General features: G+C 41.4%; 1 protein-coding gene across 2 annotated transcripts in view; it reads left to right on the top strand.

Moving 5' to 3' along the window:
- Window positions 1–21,958, top strand: part of rfc1 (replication factor C (activator 1) 1) — a 77,084-nt gene that overhangs the window by 31,562 nt on the left and 23,564 nt on the right. For both annotated transcript variants that reach the window (XM_078546291.1, XM_078546283.1), the window contains exons 8-13: window positions 1,056–1,149; window positions 8,371–8,759; window positions 9,476–9,583; window positions 14,514–14,693; window positions 15,033–15,137; window positions 19,277–19,664. In XM_078546291.1, coding sequence (XP_078402417.1) covers window positions 1,056–1,149; window positions 8,371–8,759; window positions 9,476–9,583; window positions 14,514–14,693; window positions 15,033–15,137; window positions 19,277–19,664 — 1,264 coding nt within the window. The remainder of the gene's footprint in view (window positions 1–1,055; window positions 1,150–8,370; window positions 8,760–9,475; window positions 9,584–14,513; window positions 14,694–15,032; window positions 15,138–19,276; window positions 19,665–21,958) is intronic.

The raw sequence follows: 21,958 nt of genomic DNA, 5'->3' as shown, positions 1-21,958 counted from the left end.
CTTTCTTAAAATATATGGAAAAAGACCAAGGAAGCATGATCGAAAGCAGCTCACCAGTGTGCTTTTCAAGCCTGTCCTACTGATGGGTTTTGGATCACGTTTATCAGTTCCGTCATTCATAACGTCCCGGAGAATCAAATCTCCAGAGCAGACCTTGTTGAGCTTGTGACCCTGGGAAAGTCTGTGTGTACAAATTGACTGCTGCATTTGCCTACAATAGACAAGAATGTCTGTTTCTTAGTTTACTAAGTTAGGTAATCTTAATTGAGGCAATAGTAGGGTTAAGAAAGAAAAAGCTTACATGTATATAAATGCATTTCATATCCTTGGGACTTGCTGAAGGCTTTTCACTATTCACTATTGTAGGCAAATGTGGCAGTCAATTTGTGCACAACAGTGTTCCACTGATAACAAGATTTTTTAGCCATTATAATGGAAGAACTTCCTGGCTCTTTAAAGAATCATAGAATAGTAGAGCTCAGAAGGCTATTTTCTCAGAGTCAATGTCAGTTCTTTCAAAGATTGCAGTGGGATTTTTTGCATTCACCTTGGCATGGTTAACATCTCAATTGAAAAAAAACCTCCAATAATGCAGTGCTCGCCCCTAGAGTGGGGCTTGAACACGCACGTTTCTGACTGAGGTAAGAGTGCTAGTGCCCTGCCAATGCTGACACTAACTAGTTAGTCATGCTGGCGCAGGGCTAGAAAGGAGAAAAATCAAAGCCGACACTGCTGCTGCTGAATGCTGCCCAGGAACCCCTGCCAGGTGGTGCTAGTGCTTGATGTCGAATGCTTGGCTTGTACAAACCTATTCACCCTCCATAGGTGAATAGACTTGTACAGGTAGAACAGTAGCTCAACAAGGAATGTAAACATCAGGTGAGCAGGTATGAAGCTTAAAGATGGAACCAGGCTCTCAGTATTTTTTGAAACCTTTATTTTATTGGATTGCAGAAGCAGTATATTTTTTTTCAAACCAATACCAAATTAAGGCTATTACAGGCCCATTCCCTAATTATTTCTTCAAAATTTGACTTTATTCCAATCCTTTTCAGGCACGCACTGATTCTGAAGGCCAGGAACTGTCTTTATCATTGGTTGTAAAGGCTGAACCCCGAAAAACAGATGAACAGGCAACAGAACATTCTGGTAAATGCACATTTAAAAAAAATGTGGTTATGTACTTTCCAGAGGCCTCAAGGCTAGTGCTAAGGCTGTTTAACCCTTAAATCACTGACAGTTCCAGCGAATTCGAAGCTGCTTAGGTCAGTCATTTGATTTTGGATTATGCTGCAGCAAACCCTAATATTGGGATAATGTTAATGGAAAGGCAGGTAGGAGGTGGAATTTTAATGTGGGGAAGGGTGAGACAATGGGAGGAAAAACAAGGAATGGAATTGTACACACGGTGGAAAGATGCAGAGTGAATGAACAGAGAATTCCAAAGTAGATGCTGGAAATGCTCAGGTCAAGTAGCATTTGTGGAGAAAGAAACAGTTAATGCTCTGAATCTTCTGAGGAGTGGCAGCTGCCGTTGGATTGCCACTCCGCTCCTATTTTTTTACACTAAGATGGAGCTCTGTTTTTCTGGCCCAAACTTCTGAACTGGACCTCTACAGAAATGCAGGCAGTACCTGTTCGCTGACTCTTTCGTAGTGCAGAATCATTGGGGGAATCCAAGCCACATCTCCTTTTTATGGCACCAGCTGCTGTATTTTGATAAGTCTTCATTCACTAGCAGAGTGAAAAGCTATCGGACTTTTAAATAGTTTTTCAGTGAGCTAGCACATGAGTGAGAGAGAGGTAAGTGGATAAGGTGGCAGGGTAAGCAAGGTGCCAGCCGGGTTGGGTGGTGAGGTCAGGTTTGGGTGGGGATAATCGGGGGCCGTGTCATTGTTGAGTTTGTGGTGGCGTGGGGGGTCAGTTGTATAGTTACCCAGGAGTTACACACGTCTTTTTCTGTCTAATATTTCCCTGGTAACTATAGAGTTGGAACTGTCTGAAGTCTCCAACGCTAAGTTTGAGTTGGGGACTTTCTCAGAGGGTCTGGGGAATTGTCAATTGGTAGTTGAATTCCTGCGGAGTCCTTGCATTGGGACTTCCGAGGGGTCTGATTAGGCACTTTACAGCCTAATTTTCTAATTAGGCACTTTACAACCTTCAGTTTTTTATTTACTTTTTTTATTTTTATTTATTTTTTTATCCTCCTCTTTTATCCCTTTTTCTACCCTTTTTCCCCAACCACCGCCCCCAAAAGGACCACCTGTTAACTTGTTCTTTCAGAGTGCTGACCCTTGTTCTGCTATTCACACCTTTTGCTTTCTTGCCTTTATGCCACAATCAGCACCTTCTTTAGCCCTTACCACTACCATTAACACTCCCTTTGTCTTGTGTCCATGACATCTTTGTCAATCTCTCCTTAGCCCCCACCTATCACTGACCTTTTATCCTGAGGTACCTGCTCCACTCCCCTTAAACAGTATAAATTCTGTCACTTTCTACTTCTCTTTAGCTCTGAAGAAAAGTCATACGGACTCGAAACGTTAACTCTGTTTCTCTCTCCACGGATGCTGTCAGACTGGCTGAGTGTTTCCAGCATTTTCTGTTTTTATTTTATTATTGGCTAAGTAATTGTGTGTGTTATGTCAAGCATTCCATTATGGATAGGACATTAAAGCCATAACATGTGTACATTTACCAGGATGATCCCAGGGGTAGGAAACTATAGTTATGAGGAGACTCTAGGGCTCTACCTACTGAAGTAGCAAAAGCCAAGAAGAGATTTAGTAGGGTTTTTTTAATCATGAAAGGCTTAGAATTAGACGAAGATGCAAAATTCATGGGTGGGGGGGGGGTGGGGAAGCAAGACAGTGGATTGTTTTAGATTGCGTTAGCAAAGGGCTGACACGGATGAAACGTGCTGAATGATGTCCTGCTGTGTTGTAAACTTGGTTCTGTGGGCTAGTTCAGTCCTTTGACCTTTTGGTTTTTTCACTACGCTATTGGATGCTCCAGTTGCTGAATGTGAGTTTGTTAGTGACCCAGTTAAGAAGCCTTTGATGACTCCTGCTAGAAGTGCAAATTTTGGGGTTTGGATGCTGTGCATACGTCCTCCCTTGAGCTCAAACATGAAGGCTAACTGCTGAGTGAGGCGCAAGAAAGTATGTATTGTTGGTGAACCGCTACCCTGGCAGAGGATAGATGGACAGTGAACAATGGATGAAGCGTCTTCCTGTTCTTGCACGAGTCACCAGTTAGCCTGCGAATGTCATGCTCAGATTTTAGGAAAATGTATGGTCAGTCCTTGGCAACTCTCATCCATCGCTGTTCTTCTGTTTAAAAAGCATTAAATAAATTTGTTTTTTGTCACAGAAGTTGAACACACAAACGCAAGAAATAGGAGCAGGAGTAGACCACATGGCCCATTGAGCCTGCTCCACCATTCAGTATGATCACGGCTGACCTTGGGCTTCAACCCCATTTTCCTGCCTGCTCCCCCTATCCCTTAATGCACTGAGACCAAAATTCTGTCTATCCCAGCCTTAAATGTGTTCGACGATGGGGCATCCACAACCCTCTGTGATAGAGAATTCCAAAGATTCACAACCTTTTGAGTGGAATAATTTCTTCTTATTTCAGCCATAAATGATCGGCCCATTATCCTGAGTCTGTGTTCCCATGTTTTAGATTCCCTGAACAATCATAGTGGTATTGTCACTGGACTAGTATTCCATAGAGCCAAGGTAATGCTCTGGGGACCCAGGTTCGAATCCCACCATGGCAGATGGTGGAATTTGAATTCGGTTTAAAAAAAAAATCTGGAATTAAAAGCCCATTGTCAATTGTTGTAAAAACCCATCTGGTTCACCAGTATCATTTAGGGAAGGAAGTCTTCACCTGCTGTCCTCACTTCAGATCTGCAGCAATGTGGTTGACTCTTAAATGCCCTCTGAAATGGCCTAGCAAGCCACTCAGTTGTATCAAACCACTACAAAGTCAATGAAGAGGAATGAAACCAGATGGACCACCTGGCATCGACCTAGGCACTGGAAACGACAACTGCAAAACTAGCCCTGTCGACCCTGCAAAGTCCTCCTTACTGGCTTGTGCCAAAATTGGGAGTGCTGCCAAACTAGCCTAGCAAAAGCCTGACATGGTCATACTAACAGAATCATACCTTACAGATCACATCCCTGACATCACCATCCCTGGGTATGCCCTGCCCCATTGACAGGGCAGACCAAGCAGAAGTGGTGGCACAGTGGCATACAGATGGGAGGGAGTTGTCCCTGGAGTCCTCAACATTGACTCTGGCCCCCATGAAGTGTCATGGCATCAGGTCAAGGAAACCTCCTGCTGTTTTCCAAGTACCACCCTCCTTCAACTGATGAAGCAGTGCTCCTCCATGTTGAACACTGCTTGGTACTGAGGCTGGCAAGGATGCAGAGTGTATTCTGGGTGGGGGACTTCAATGTCTATCACCAAGAGTGGCTCGGTAGCACCACTACAGGCCGAGCTGGCCGAGTCCTAAATGACATAGCTGCTAGACTGCATCTGCGGCAGGTGGTGAGGGAACCAACAAGAGGGAAAAACATACATGACCTCATCCTCACCAGCCTGCCTGCCGCAGATGCATCTGTCCTTGACAGTATTGGTAGGAGTGACCACTGCACAGTCCTTGTGGTGATGAAGTCCCGTCTTCACCTGAGGATACCCTCCATTGTGTTGTGTGCGAAATGGGATAGATTTCGAACAGATCTAGTAACTCAACATGGGGCAACCATGAAGCACTGTGGGGCAGCAGCAGAAATGTACTCAAACACAATCTGTAACCTCATGGCCTGGCATATCCCCCACTCTACCATTACCACCAAGCCAGGGTATCAACCCTGGTTCAATGAAGTGTGTAGGGGAGGGCATGCCAGGAGCAGCACCAGGCATACCTTAAAATCAGGTGGCAACCTGGTGAAGCTACAACACTGGACTAATTGCATGCCAGACAGCATAAACAGCAAGTGATAGACCGAGCTAAATGATTCCATAACCAACTGATCAAATCTAAGCTCTGCAGTCCTACCACATCCAGTCGTGAATGGTGGTGGACAATTAAACAGCTCACTGGAGGAGAGGCTGCACAAATAGTTCCATCCTCGATGATGGAGGAGCCCAGCACATCAGTGCAAAAGATAAGGCTGAAGCATTTGCTCCAATCTTCAGCCAGAAGTGCTGAGTGGATGATCCATCTCGGCCTCCTCTAGAGGTGCCCAGCATCATAGATACCAGCCTTCAGCCAATTCGATTCACACCATGTGACATCAAGAAAAGGCTGAAGGCACTGGATACTGCAAAGGCTGTGGGCCCTGACAATATTCCAGCAATAATACTAAAGACGTGCTCCAGAACTTGCTGCGCCCCTAGCCAAGCTGTTCCAGTACAGTTGCAACATTGACGTCCACCCGGCTATGTGGAAAATTGCCCAGGTATATCCTGTACTCAAAAAGCTGGACAAATCCAACCTGACCAATTATTGCCCCATCAGTCTACTCTCCATCAGTAGAGTGATGGAAGGAGTCATCAACAGTGCTATCAAACAGCACTTGCTTAGCAATCACCTCCTCACTGACGCTCAGTTTGTGTTCCGCCAGGGTCACTCAGCTTCTGACTTCATTACAGCCTTGGTTCAAACATGGTTGAAAGAAGTGAGAGTGACTGCCCTTGACATCAAGGCAGCTTTTGATCGAGTGTGACATCAAGGAGCCCTAGCAAAACTGGAGTCAATGGGAACTCTCTGCTGGTTGGAGTCAGACCTAGCACAAAGGAGGATGGTTGTGGTTGTTGGAAGTCATTCATCTCAGTTCCAGGACATCACTGCAGGAGTTCCTGAGGGTAGATCCTCGGCCCAACTATCTTCAGCTGCTTTATCAATGACCTTCCCTCTAACATAAGGTCAGAAGTGGGGATGTTTGCTGATGATTGCACAGTGTTCACCATTTGCAACTGCTCAGATACTGAAGCAGTCCAGGTCCAAATGCGGCAAGACTTGGACAATATCCAGGCTTGGGCTGACAAGTGGCAAGTAACATTCAACCCCCACAGGTGCCAGGCAATGACCATCTCCAACAAGAGAGAATCTAACCATCACGCTATGACATTCAATGGCATTACCATCACAGAATCCCCCCACTATTAACATCCTGGGGGTTACCATTGACCAGAAAATGAACTGGATTAGCCATATAAATACTGTGGCTACAAGAGCAGGTCAGAGGCTAGGAATCCTGTGGCGTGTAAGTCACCACCTGAATCCCCAAAGCCAGCCCACCATCTATAAAGCACAGGTCAGGAGTATGATGGAATACTTTCCATTTGCCTGGATGAGTGCTGCTCCAACAGTCGAGAAGCTTGACACCATCCAGGACAAAGCCGCCCACTTGATAGGCACCCCATCCACAAACGTCGACTTCCTCCACCACCGATGAACAGTGTGTGCCATCTACAAGATGCACGGCAGAAACTCACCAAGGTTCCTTAGGCAGCACCTTCCAAACCCACGATCACTACCATCTAGAAGGACAAGGGCAGCTGATAGATGGGAACACCACCACTTGGAAGTTCCCCTCCAAGTCACTTACCATCTTGACTTGGAAATATATTGCCATTCCTTCACTGTCGTTGGGTCAAAATCCTGGAACTCCCTAACAGCACTGTACTAGTATACCTGCACCACATGGACTGCAGCGGTTCAAGGAGGCAGCTCACCACCACCACCTCCAGGGCAATTGGCGATGGGCATAGATGCTGGCCCAGCCAGCGACGCCCACACCCCGTAAATGAATAAAATTAACACTGTATGTCCTTCTCACAGCTTATTCATACATTAGTGTCTCTTCAGCTGAGTCCCCAAAACTGACCCTTGTGGCACTCCACTATTCACTGCCTGCAAACTTGAAAATTGCCCCGTTTACGCCCATTCCCTGCTTTCTATCCGTTAACCAATCCTATATCCGTTAACCAATCCTATATCCGTTAACCAATCCTCCATCCATGCTAATCTATTATCCTCACTCCATGAGCCCTTATCTTGTCTATAGAACAAGTCAACATGGTTTTACCAATTGTACTATTCCTTTCCAAGTGCATTCTTAAGACTTCCTTAATAGATTTCAGCATTTCCCAGCAATTGACGTTAGACTAACTGGCCTTTAGTTCACTATTCTCTCTCTCCTTACGTTCATAAAAAGCACTGTAAAGCTTGCCAACTTCCAAACTAATGGGACCGTTCTCGAATCTAAGGAACTTTGGAACATCATAGCCAGCACATCCATTACCTCTGCAGTTATCTATTTTACAGCCCTGGGGAGTAGGCCATTGGGTCCCAGGGATTTGACGAATTTTAGTCCCATAAGTTTAATTTCCTGTATTTCCTCACTTTTTAACCGCTAGATTGCCATCTGTTTCTGGTATGAAGCTCATGTCTTCTACTGTGAAGACAGACACATCAACCTCTTGGTGACCCTCGATAGTTTCTAAAACACTCCCAATCCTCAGACTTGCTACTGTTGTTTTTTTTTTGCAACATTATAAGCCTCTTCTTTTAATCTAATACTATCCTTAACTTCCTGGGTGAGCCATGGATGAGTCTGTCTTGCTGGGTTTTTGTTTTCAACGGAATGTATTTTTGTTGAACGTTTTGAAAAAGTTTTAAGTCAAGTTTTAAAGCGCTTTTCCTAGTTGAGCTGTGTAAAATTTATGGCACCATCTGAAATAACAAAGGCAGCAAATAGCTTTTTCTTCAAAGTAAATGCTGCTATGGAACTTGAATTTCACAAACCAGGATTTCATTCAGCACATTGTGTTGTGCCAACCCTTTGCTATAGAAGTCTAAAACTGATCCTACAGCCCTGTTCTCTTCCCACAGCCCTGTATCTTAATATATACCCTGTCCCATCTTTTCATTATTTTAAAAACTTGCTATTGCATCACTCTATGATCTGTGTTCCAATGAAAAAAAAAATGCAGCCTTTCAAGTCTTTTCATTTTCATTTCCTCATATCAGTCAGCATCTTGGTGAATCCTCTCTTAAGCTTCAGTGACCTTCAAATATTGTGCACAGTGTCACTTTTAATAAACAGTTGAATCTGGTGTAAATGTTTATTTGTTCCCTGTGGGGTTCCATGGTAAGCAACTGAGCGTGCAGAAAAAGAAAGTGGTTGGACATCACTGAAGCAGAAGGAGCTTTACTCTTTAGTCATACCTGGGAAAGCTTAATATTAACACTGGATCCTTGAAAGGTTCCATTCCATGGCATCCTCACCTAAATGTGCAAATTAAAAAAAAAATTCACAAATCAATCTCTCTCTTCATTTTCAGCTAAGATGTTGAGTGAAACTGACAGCAATGTGAAAAACTGCACTGAAAAATTGGTAGGTAGCAAAACGCAAAGTATGAGGACTTTTTCTCAACATTCATCTGAATCTTCCAGTACTAAAGTGGAAAAGTCATTTAGTAAAACATCTCCAGTCAAAACAAGTACAAAACTGGCCATTATGAAACGTAAGGAAGAATTGACACGAGTGATAGAGAACAGTCCAACAAGACCAGCCCACGAGAAGAGAATTTCATCAAGGAAAGAAGAGAAAACTGGATCTTCGAAGAAAGGAGAAACAAAGAGTTCTCCAGAGAAAGAAGAGAGCACTGTCTCTCCAAACAAAGAGATGTCTCCAAACAAAGGGGAGAAAATATCCCCAAATAAACCTGAGGTAGGAAGCACTTGGTCACATTTGCTGGTCAGATGCATGATGGGTCACTTTAGGTTGTGGTTCCTTTCAAATTAAAGGGGAAAGGAATATTTCCTGTTCAAAGTCCTTCCCCCTTACCTGGCCTTACCCCTCATGCCAAGGTGTAAAACAATTATTAAAATGCTGATCTATTTTATGCCTTGATGGAAGACAGATATCAGATTCCTGGCACAGTTAGAGCCCTGCTGCTTTGGGCCAACTTCCATCATATGCCACTAATTGAGAGGTGTTGTAACGGTCCAGGATTGACTCCATGTATTTTTATGGGTCACAGTTTTGGCATGGTTTGAGAGTAGAAGTGCAGGAAATCCAGGAATATATGCTAGTATATGTTAGTATTACTTTGAAGAGAAACTATTTAGACTTCTCCTCCTCAAACTAATAAAATGGGGCTGACTAGATTTCATGTGAATGAAAGAATTGAAACAGTTGGGTCAAACACACTAAGTGCGTTGTATTAAAATGTGTTCCTTTATTTTACATCTCGGATAACTACTGTCTTAATGTCAAGGAATGGCTATATATAGTTAATCCTTAACTTCCACACTGTAGCTCGCTGCTGTTGAACACATTAAGCAGAAATGTATGCTGTTTAGATCAGAATGGTTCTTTTGTGGTAGCTTTGCATTTTGAAGGCAGCTACTGAGAGAGCGCTGTTTGCATCTTTATTTCTGTAGTCCAAGAACCCAGAGAGCACTGAAAAGAAGCGTCAGAATTACCTGGCCTATCGTAGCTTCCTGAATCGTGATGGACCTCGAGCTCTGGGGTCTAAAGAAATCCCTCGGGTAAGTTGGCAGAAATATACAGAAGCAAGCTGACCAAATATTTGTAGTTCTGAACAATAGGTAAGTTCACTTTCATAGTTTCCGTTGAAGTTATGTTTGAAAACCAGCATACACTGCAGCATTCTTTTATGGTAATTAACATGTATGGATTAGAAAATTGTTTAAAATTTATTGCATGGGTTTATGGTATGTGTCATCCATATATATTCAGCCACGGTGGAAGATTATTTTTAAATGTATAACAATCATTTGCTCTGATGTTTTCTACAGTTAGATTTTATTGTACTATTTGTGATGGTACAACATGTTCAAATTAAATTCCATGCTGACTAAAGCACAATCATATGGGGAGTAACTGGATGTCCCTTTAATTCATTTTTGTACATTTAATGGACAGACAACAGGCACTTATGTTTGGTACAATTTCACTGTGCAGATAGCATAAAAGTGTACAGTACAATTAACTGAAGAAGTCTGTTAAAAGAATTGACATTGAAGACAAGAATGAAAGGAAAATACACATTAAATTATTTTGCTTAAAGAGCAGAAACTTAGAGGTTCAGATACCTTAATTTTTAAAAGTGGTGATAAGTTCAGTTTTTTTTCAAAAAACAGAGGTAATGCCATATCCGTACCAATCGTTGGTTAGGATAGATAGAATCTTCCTTTTGGAAGAATGTCATATCCATGAAGAGGAGACTCTTTAAGATAAGGCAAAGGGTGAGGAACTTAAGAACATAGCACTTAGCAGCAGGAGTAGGCCATTTGGCCCTTTGAGCCTACTCTACCGTTCAGTAAAGTCATGGCTGATCTAGTTGTGGTTTCATTCCACTTTCTCCCCCCACCGCCCCTGCCAATAACTCTTGACTCCCTTGTCAATGAAAAATCTCCCTAACTCTGCCTTGAATTAATTCAATGACCCAGCCTCCACTACTCTCTGGAGAAGAGAATTCCTCATACTAACGATCCCCTGAGAGAAATGTTCTGCTCATCTCGATCTTAAAAGGGAGACTTCTTATTCTTAAACTGTTTCCCCTAGCTCCGGTCTGTCCCAGAAGTGGAAATATCCTCCCTGGTATCCACCCTATCGACCCCTTTCAGGATCTTATATGATTCAATAAGATCAACTCTCATTCTTCTAAATTCCAACGGATGTAGGTCCATCCTGTTCAATCTTTCATCCCAGGAATGATCTCGGAACTGCTTCTAATGCAGTTATCTTTTCTCAAATAAGGAGACCAAAATTGTATGCAGTACTCCAGATGTGGTCTCGCCAATGCCCTGCACAGCTGTAGAAAAACATCCCTACTTTTATATTCCATTTCTCTTGCAATAAACACCAACATTTCATTTGCCTGCCTAATCATTTGCTGTACTACATAACTAACTTATTGTGATTCATGTACCGGGACACCAAGATCCCTGTATGCCACCGAGTTCTGCAATCTCTCTCCATTTGAAATAATATACTGCTTTTCTATTCTTCCTGCCAAAGTGGGCAGGTTCATGTTTTCCCATATTATATTCCATCTACCAAATTTTTGTCTACTCATTTAACCTGTCTGTATCCCTTTGCAGACTCCCTACCTCCTCTTGACACTTACTTTCCTACCTATTTTGGTGTCATCAGCAAATTTAGCTACCATACATACAGTCCTTTCATCCAAGTCATTGATGTAGATTGTGAATAGTTGAGGCCCCAGCACTGATCACGGTGGCAATCCACTAATTACAGCTTGCCAGCCTGAAAATGACCTATTTATTCCTACTGTCTGCTTCCTGTTAGCTAATCAATCCTTTGTCCATACTAATATATTACCCCCTACACCATATTCTGTTATCTTATGTAGTAACCTTTGATGTGGCACCTTATCAAATGCCTTTTGAAAATCCAAAGTACACCACATCTACAGGTTGCCCTTTATCTACCTTGCTTGTAACTGCTTCAAAGAACTTTAGTAAATTAGTTAACTCTATTTCCCCTTCACAAAGCCATGTTGACTCTGCCTGATCACATTGATTTTCTAAGTATCCCGCTATAACCTTCTTAATAATGGATTCTTTGCCGAGAGTTATTAACTATTTCTTTAAGCCTGCACTGCATCTCTGTTGTCTTAACTTTAACATCGTTTCCCAATTCGCTTTAGTTAGCTCTGCTTTCATACCTTTATTCAGCATTAAAACACAAGTCTCAGATCTACACTTCATCCCTTCAAACTGAACGTATGATTGCTTCACCTAAAGGCTCCTTTACCATGAGGTTATTCATTAATCCTTTCTCATTGCACATTACCAGGCCTAGAATAGCCTGCTCCCTGGCTGGCTCGAGAACACACTGCTTAAGAAATTGTTCCACATTCACTGTATGAACTAATTTTCCAGGTTATCTTTGCCAATCTGATTCATCCAATTTGCGTGTGGATTAAAGTCACTCATGATTATTATGGTACCTTTCTGACATGCCCTCGAGCTAAGGTCAACCCTCACTACTGTAACTATTGACATTGTTAATTAATAGAGCTACCCAACCACCTTTTCCTAGCTTCCTATCTTTTCGAAATGTCAAAGACCCTTCAACATTCAGATCCTAGCCTTAGTCACCTGCAACCATGTCTCCATGATGGCTATCAGGTCATACATATTTATTTCTGTCTGTGCTAACAATTCATCCATATTGTTACAAATGCTATGTACATTCAGATACAGAGCCTTGAAATCTGTCTTTTTACCATTTTTGCAATATCTGGCCTAATCTGCTGATGCACTCTTAGTTTGTACCCTGTTCCTTTCTGGCAAACAGGCTCTTTTTATTGGAATTAATGGTGTTTTTGGAAGGCTTTTAATAAGGCAATTAGGGAAAATCTATTCACACTGGTTGGTGAATTAGTAATGAAAGGGCCTAGGTTCAAGACCATCACCAAAAGAACAAAGGGAGAAGTTAGATTATTTTTTAAATGCATCAGAAAAGGGTGTGAGCTCATTATGGTTTTCCAAGGGAAGTGCATAAATATTTGAAAATGATCAACTTCTACTGGGTATGAGGGTAGACCACGGGACTGGAATTAAGTAGATGCTTTTTATAAGAAAGCTGGGTTGGGTGTGAAGAGCTAAATGGCTCCCATCTGAACTGTAAAATTCTTTGGTTTTTATAATTTACAGATCAAAACGGAAGAAAGATGGGCTCTATATATAAATGCTTGCCAGATAAGGAGCGCTGTGCAGCTCCTCCCCATAGCTGAATTGGTTAGGCCCACTCTTCCTCTCCCACCCCCATGATGGACCAGGAAGATCCCAGATGATTTTCCCAATGGCCGGTTTTGATATTGACAGCCAGATGGCAATAGGGTTGCTGTAAATGGCTTCAGCGCTCCAGAATAAGGGGTGGGGAATTAGGCTGCATACCTTGCTCCAAATTGCTTATTGGGGAATGTGTATAAAAGGGAATTGGATAGGGATAGGATAAGCTTGAGCAAATGATAACTTGAGAACACTCGTTCATATGGAAAATCTCTCACCCAGATGTTCTGAAGCAGAAGGGGGAAGGAAGAAAAAGCATAATTGAGTGAACTTCAAAAAGAAATTTCTAGGTAAATAAATCCTCAATGGCAGTGGCATTGACAGTTGTCTGAATAACTTTGGCAAAGACATGGGATATAGCTTGTGTGGTTGTTGAATGCCTTCCAAATGGCATAGAGAAGGGGAAAGGACATTTTTTGCATTGTGGGGACCAAAAGGTTTGAAAACGCATCCACTCAAAAGGTTGCAGGTTGGAAATTTGCTGGAGTAGCAATACTGGATGGGCCCCTTACTGAGAGTGCTCTGTCATTTATCCTCATCCTATCCTGTGGCCACTCCTATGAGATTAATTATCTGAACATCAGCGAAAAGGGAATCCATTTTGTTTCTCTCGTTTGTGTTTAATTCCAAGATGTCTTTGGGCATATGCAAGCAGAAAACTAAACGCTTTTGTGCTTCCAGTTCAGACTGAAGTCTCCAGCCAATCGGGGATTGGTGTCACTGGGCTGAGAAAGTTGTTTGTGCTGACCTTGACCTCAGCACCTGACATTCATTCCCAGCTGACAGAGTCAGCATTTGTATTGAGACTTTTGGTGGTCAGGATTTGTAAAGATACTGCTTTGCTTAAGGGAGAAAGGAGCAGCACATACTGCTGTAATAGTTACAAAGGTTGTTACAACTTGTATGCTATCAGCTGCTGCACTTCTTGAGTGTCCTGTTCTGGAGAACTTAATTGTGTTCGTCTTCCAATCGTCTTCACTCTTTTGCTGAAAAAATTCCTTTACATTCAAGTTACTTTTAGATTTCATGGCCTCTGTGCGGAGGCTCGAATGGAGCATCAACGTTTGAATGTTTTGATTGGGTGGAATGGCCTGTTTCTGTCCTATATATTCTAAGTTATAACCTTCATTGCTTTTGCAGTGCAGTGCTTGAATTATTGCACCTTCAAAGGATCAATGAAAGTCTTGTTTCTTTGCATTCTTTGAAGAATTAGTTTCTTCACCTCTCAAATCAAAATCGACCTGTAGCAATTCTTATCATTTTGGCTATTCCCTAGTCTTTCTTCATGTACTGACCTGGTGTCACCAGTGTGCTTAAATGGGGTTCTCACATCTTTTCTATTGCTAGAGCTGTTCCCCCCAAGAAATTTTTTACATATCCTGTCAATCACTTTCTTTTCCTCTCATCAGCTCTTAAATCTCTGTAAAGGCCATGTCCATCTATTGCTCCGAAACATGGGTAGACTTTGCTAATAGCACTCTTGCACTCCTGTAAAGGACTAAAGAAAAAGCTTATCATCTGATGAGCATTTCTTCTACTTCTAGCCTCTAAACTGCTGTCTCGCTCTGTCATGTCCTCTCAAACGTCAAAAAGCCTACCGAATAGAATGATTCTTCAAATTCTTATCATTAAGGGAGCTGAGAACTGCTTGGAAGGACTTTCGTTCGTTATTACAGGAGTCCTGGAGTCAATGGAACGTGATGATGCCAAATCTTTAATCGAACGCCACGGAGGGAAGCTGACAGGAAATGTTAGCAAAAAAACAAATTACCTGGTGACTGGCCGAGAAGGTGGACGAGCAAAACTGGACAAAGTGAGTATCAAAATCACCAGTCGTTGCTGGTGTGCACACTGCTTGAGCAGAATGTTACATTACAGTTTTGTAATTGAAATATCACAAAGTTTACCTTTAATGCCACAGAATCATCAACACTCCTACAACAGACTGTATCTCCACTATTTTTAAGACTGGTGTGCACACTGCTCAAGCAGTGACATTCTAACTAGGGAGAGATCGGATGTTTGGTGCATTTTCAAATTTCTGTCTTATCATTCTTTGCTGACCTGCAGTTTATAATATTGAACTTTTTTGAAAGCTGTATTCATTGAAGTTAAGCTTAGTTATATTTATTTTTTAAAAAAACTTTTTCAGGCAGAGAGTCTTGGAACAAAACAAATTGATGAAGATGGACTGCTGGATCTAATCCGTATAATGCCAGGAAAGAGATCCAAGTATGAGATTGCAGCTGAAGATGAGGTCAGTTTTTAAAGAGTTAAAGCACTTGATCTATAATGCTCTAGATTTGTGTTCTGCCATATTTCCAAGATAACAGCTATGAGTTAGTCAGTATTTGTATCCTTTTGATTAAAATAATTGTTGATTGTTTGCTTCCGTTATGGCAGTGAGTTAATGAAGTTACCACCTAATATCCACATTGTTTTTCTTGTGGTGATATAACTTGTACATGCCTCATTGAATGCAGTTAATGCTCTTCCTTGGCCATTTACTTTTCTCCAATTTTGTAGGTGACTTGCCTTGGTTTGATCCGTGTACCACAAGTGGATTAACCTAATAAATCATGGTTATGTGAGTTAGATTCAACCATAGGTTATGTCCAAAGCTTCTTATCTAATGGCATAATAAGAATAAATGAGTAATTGATGAATTTACAATTTTAAATTGGAACTAAATAGATTGCAGATCGGTTCTGATGTTGCTGTGATGTCCTGTCTGCTCATTGTCTCCGCTTCATCCCTGGTGCCATTGGCTATTTCGTTCCTGAAAATTTTGGGCTGCATTTTGTGGGAAGGGTTGATGGCAAACTCTGTGTTCGCTGTCATTACCTCCCTGAAACTGACCGCATGTCATGAAGCTGTTAATGTATATAATGTTATTGGCAATTATATTTTTTAAAATAGAGGTTTAGTCTGTGTGTTTTAATTGGATTAAAGCCAGCTAGTCTGGGTGCTTTGATGCATAGTAGTTTTGAGATGTGAACAGAGAGGTATATCTGCATTTTGTTGAGTAGAGCATTCAAGAGGTGGAGTGAAATATTGCACTGAGCTCGGAGAGACCAAGCAATGTTTATATTACTAATAAAATTGGTACTATGAAAGGAGTTCAAAGGGCCAGGTGATTCAATGAGAATTTACATTCAAAGAGAAGTGCTGGGTATAACAGAAAGCAGTTTTGTGTGTGCAGGACAAATGCATTTAACATCAAAGCAGCTGTAAACCCACAACTGCCTGCAAAGGAACCAAAGTGAAAGGAACCTCATTTTGAATTTGTACAGTGAAAATGCTTTGCCTGGTGTCTGCTTAAAGTCTATGGGTTGTTGTTGCCTTAGTGGAGATTAGTTTGGGAATTTGTTAAAAAGTTATGATAGTAGTAATCTGTAGCCAAGTGTATATGTTTAACTTGTGTAAATTAATAAATGTCTCGTAGTTTGGTATAAAAACCTCTTGAACTGGTGGTCTCATTCCTGAATTTAGAGTTGTATCTCAAACATACCACTTTAAATATAGGTTATGACAGTTGTTTAAAGTTTCCCTCTGGGATTTTAAATAACTCCGCTTTTAAAAACTGCTGTATCATAACACCACAACTTCTAGATGTCGGGCATACACAGTTTAGCGCAGAAATCTTGAAGTTGCGATCTGTCATTTAGGCTGTGCTGTGACTCCTGCTCAGAGTCAGCAATCGCTGAAATCCTTTTTAAACTCTTAACTTTCCGACCCCTACACCGCTCTTAGAAATTCCTTAAAATGTTGCACCTTGTTCAGTCAGATATAACTGGATAATTGGATTTTCAGATGACGACATGATTAATGCAATCTGATGAACGACAGAACTGATCTTGAAAAAATCATTGTTCCATGACTGCTGTTAAATGATTAATTCCTAGATTTTTTAAGCTAAATATTTTCAACTTATTTTTTAAAACATTTTTTCAGAATATTTTAGCTTCTACCTTCATCCCATGTGTATATTCCAGTCTTTAACTTGGTCTGTTTTAGTGCTTTTAATTTCTGCTTGAGGTGGTCTGTAAAACTCTCTTAATGTGATTGGCTGCTCGGACAGGCCAGTTGCCTCATATTCACCTTGGGAAAAGTGGTGAAGGGTGTCATGAAGGAACAAATGGTGAACCACCAGGGAAAATATAAACTTTAAGAGGAAGTCAGGATTGGTTTATGGGAGGGACATGTCTGATTAATCTCTTGGAGCTCTTTGAGCAGTTAACAACTTGTAGACAGAGGGAACTCAGTGGATGTTTATTTATTTAGATTTCAGCAAAGCTTTTGATACAGTGCCGCATAGATTGGTCCACAAGGCTTGCATAAGTGGAGTACTTCAGAAATGATTTGAGAAATTGGCTGAAATAGGAAGCAAGGCTGGTTGTGCCCAGAGTTTCCTTCCATTAAGTGTGTACTCTCATTCCTGGTTGCCTTCTGCCAAAATGGATGCCATACTCAAGGAAGGATGTGAAGACTTTGGGGAGAGTACAGAGGAGATTCACAAGAATGATTCCTGGGATGAACAACTGTAGCTGTGAGGGTAGATTGGAGAGGTTGGGACTGTTTTCCTCCGAGGAAAGAAGGCAGAGAAGATACTTGATAAAGGTATTCAAGATCCTGAGGAATATGGACAGGGTAAATGGTGAGAAACTATTCCCACTCAAGAGAACATCAAGAACTAGAGGGTACAGATTCAAAATAATTGACAAAAGGAGTGATAGTGATGTGAGGAAAAGATTTTTCACCCAGAGGGTTGTTGGAGTCTGAAACAAACTTCCTGAAAGGGTGGTGGAGGCAGGTTTGATTGAGGTATTCAAAGGGGAATTGGATTGATACCTGAAAAGAGAGAATGTGCAAGGCTGCGGGGAAAAGGCAGGTGAGTGGGACTAGGTGGAATGCTCTTAGAAAGCCAGACTCGATGGGCCGAACGGCCGCCTCCTGCACTGTAAAGATACCGTGAAAATGTACTACCCCTCCTTATCAATATTAAATTGTCTTTGTCAGCTGTTTACCCATTCTACTAACCTCTCCATCTTCCTTAAATCTTCCACTGTTTGCCAAACCTATTTCTGTTTTGCCACTAAAGATTAAAATTGTGCTCTCTCAAGTCCAAATCATCAAGATGTGTTGAGAACAAAAGAGGACCCAGCTTTGTTTTCAGCCATTTCCAGTATGAGCTATGCATCTTCCTCCTAATTCATGTTCCTTGTCTATCAACCCTTTTCTATCCATGTTGCTACATTTCCTTTTATGCCATAAGCCTTCTGAAAGTAATCATGTAGAAAAACTGACTGTTTGCCAACATTTCCCTTTTACCTAGTCCAAACACAATTCTGTTTTACCCTCCATCACTTCTCTGACTAGATCAGCTAATTCAGCACAAATCAGACATTGAATATGGGGCCTAGGTTTGTGTGGCTGTGTACCATACTGCATGAGGAATGTTTATGGTGAGAATAATCCTGTAGTTGTATATTAGTAGAGTTTGGATTTTTTCATTTTTCACTGTTATATAATTCTTATTCCTCTTTTTCTCATTCCCCCCACTCTCCTGGAATAAGGTCTTTAGTTGCCAATATTTTGAAATTTTAATTGTATATTTGTTGGAATAAAACACTTAAGTATATATCTCAGATCCGAATAAGTGCAACTGTGATCACATTGATGTGTCCTATGGTGATTTAGATTGGATAAAGGCAACATTTAACCCTTTCTCAACAAACCAGAAAGTTGCTGACATTTGCCAAATGTGTTCCACTTTAACACTGCCACTTAATCAATTTGAAATTACTATTCAGACTGGCTTACAGATTTTTGATGTGAAATCAGTCCTTTTTGATTTAATTTGTGATTCAGATAAGAATATTTATTATCTTAAGAGTTTGAACAAATTTAAGGTTTGCAACGTCCTAAGCTTAGTGTGGGCCATGCTTTTAGTGTTGCATGTTAACTACTACAAGAGGAAACAAAAGGTCATTGGAGCATGTTCAAATCCGTTAGACAGCTCGCTCATAAAATTTGAGAATTTAAGTTTGATGTTTACAGCTGCCCATTTTTAATGCATTGTGGGATCCTATTTATCACCTTATGGTCTGAAATCTTGCTGTGTGTTAGTTATGAACAGATTATTGAGTTTGAAATTTGTAATTCTTGTTGAGTGTGCAAATTTCCCATCTTTAACAATGACAACACTTCAAAAGTGTACGTACTTGGGTATGAAAGATTGACATTTTTGTGTAATGATTTGCTTTCTTTGGTTCTGTGTTAGTTAATGAGCACTTCTGTGCAAATGAAAACTTTTCTTTAAACCAAAATGTATTAATCTAAGCTGCTTTGACTTGATGCAGACAGATTTTATTTTCTTCGCTTTTAAAATTGCAGGTTAAAAAATCAAATGCTAATTCAAGAGAAGCTGGAAAGATCACAGAAAAAGGTGAACACAGCAAGGACACCTCGACAGTATCAAAGAAACAAACTGAAGGTAAAAAGAGCAGTCCATCAGCACCCGAGACTGGCGAGTCTTTGAGATGTATGAAGAGGAGTATTTCATTCAAAGCAGAACATTTTACCAATCAGCCTGCACTGAAGTGTGAACCTCAGCCTCCGACTTCAGCAAAGGAAGAGCAGAGTTTGCTATGGGTGGATAAATACAAACCTGCAGCGCTGAAGAATATAATAGGACAACAAGGGGAGCAGAGCTGTGCAAATAAACTGGTCCGCTGGTTGAAAAAGTGGCATGTGAACAACTCTGGCGACAGCAAACCTATAGGTGAGGATGACATAACTTCTTGATGCAGTGTCTGTTCAGTCAGAATTGGTTAATATTCAGGGTTGTACCATCCATATTATAAATGGTTACAACAAAGCAACCTGTCCTTTAGAATTCATGCAATCCCTGCTCTTTTGAAGCCTAGACAGTTTAAATCTCTGCATAGTCACTTTGAGTTCTTTTCAGAAAGTGTGAGAGTGATGAAGAAATATACCTGTGCCTTGTACCTGCGCAAACAGACCTGTGTGGTAAATATTCTCAAGTCATGTGTTTGTGTGCATGTGCACAACAGCTTGCATTTATTTGGAACCTTAGTAAAATGTTGCAAGGATTCATTCATGGGAGTGGGAGTGTAATAAGGCAAAATTTGACCCTTCCAGGTACCTAAAGAGGCTTGGGAAATGTGACTACGGCTTATTCAAAGAGTTAAGTTTTAAAGAGCCTCTTAAAGGAGGAGGGATAGGTTTAGGTGAGGGCATGGCTGCCACTGGAATGGTGAGGGAAATTGGGGGTGCATAAAAGGCCATAATTGGAGGAATACAGAGAGCTAGGAGTATTGTAGAGTTGGATGATGTTATAGAGTTAGGGGATCATGGGGTTGGGGGGTCAATGGGATTTGATTACAGGGTTGAAAATTTTAAATTTGATTTGCTAAGGTTGTAAAATCAGGCAGATTTTCCCCCAACTCGCCCAACCTGGTGTCCACTGATCTGTGTGGCAGTACATCACAGCATTGCAGTGAGGTCCCATATTAGGATACAGTCCCACCAATTCCTCTGCTTGGTGAATTCCGACAAAGCAAACTCATGGATACTGGATCAGGGCATTCCCAAGAAAATACTCAACCCCTGTTAAGGGAGAGGAAGCTGAAGGGGTCATTGAGTTGACTCACCAGTCAGTTCATGCTCCTCTGCCAATTCCACTTGTACCTCCCTGCATATCCTGTGTGCTTTACTGGTGCACTGTCCTGAATATCAATCTAAATCCTAGAGTGAATGTACCTGCACTGATGCTTTGTCTCCACATCCTCAAGCTGTGGGTCGCAGCTCCTCTGTGACTTTCTCTATAGAAACCAAGAAGCAACATCTGTTAACAATTGTATCAGTGAAAATACTCCTTGCATGTGACTTGACGATACTCGGAATGCTCTGATGCTGTCATGCCTACAAGGTTTGTAAATGACTAGACTGCTTTGGCATGTGGATGATGGAGAACAAGAATAAACATCTGCATTGCAACTGGGATATACTCAGCAGCATAAGCCTCTTCGATTGGCTGCTTTGATTCCAGGCCCACTTCATGGTCTGTCATTTCCCAAGTGGAGTTGGGGTTTGAGGTTGGAGGAACCATTACTTGTTTTTTGACACCCATTTCCATTTTATGCTTTTTCATGCATATTGAACCAAATTGAAATGTTGGAGCTTTGAAGAGCACAGGCGATACAGTGCAAGTAGCCACCATATCTCTTAAAGTATGCAAGAGTTAGTGAACATGCCAAATGGTGAAAGATACATGATTGGACCAAAGTTTCCTGATTGAGCCACATCGTTTAAAGATTTAAAAAACCTGAAGGTGTGCCACCTATGAATATAGGCTGGGGTAATAAAAACAGAAACGAAACCATTCGCAGTCAAAGTGCAGCCGTTTACATGAAAGTCTTTTTGTTCTAGGCTTGCTGTACCATTATGCTTGAAGCAACTAAATGGAGGGTAGACTTGCCTTTCTCATCTTGGTGAGATATGTTGCTCAGCCATGTGACAACCTCTGTCCGTATGAAACTGTGCTTGCCTTCTCCATCAGAAAGCAGATTCTTAGGATGGTGGGGGGCAGGGAGAGAGGAACAACCCACTCCTTCACAGAGGCAAACTCTCGTTTGCTGCACCTCCCCTCAGAATGACCTTCAGTACTCTGTTTTTTCTATTCCCTGGACCCGTGTGCTGCCTTCAACCAGTAATTGCAAAGCAGTGAATGGAATTCTTGCGGCAAACCATATTTTGACAAAATCTGTGGCAGCCCCTAAGGCACAGCAGCAACTCTTTAAATTTGCTGCCATGCTGGGTATTCTGCCCTGCGATTGATGTGTTTCCTGTACAGTGTTTGTTAATTACTAACTACAACTAGCCTGTTCTGGACTGTTGATGTATATTACATGACCCAAGTCACTAGCAAGCTCATCTGGGTGTTTGAAATTAATAAAGCACTGGATATACTTAGTAGGTCTGTCAGCATGTGTGGAGAGAGAAACAAAAATAACATTTCAGGTCTGTGACCGTTCCAGGTTCTGATGAAAGGTT

Source organism: Cetorhinus maximus, chromosome 1 (genome assembly GCF_964194155.1).
Source record: "Cetorhinus maximus chromosome 1, sCetMax3.hap1.1, whole genome shotgun sequence".
Lineage (NCBI taxonomy): Eukaryota > Metazoa > Chordata > Chondrichthyes > Lamniformes > Cetorhinidae > Cetorhinus > Cetorhinus maximus.
This window is presented reverse-complemented; position numbering and strand designations above follow the sequence as displayed.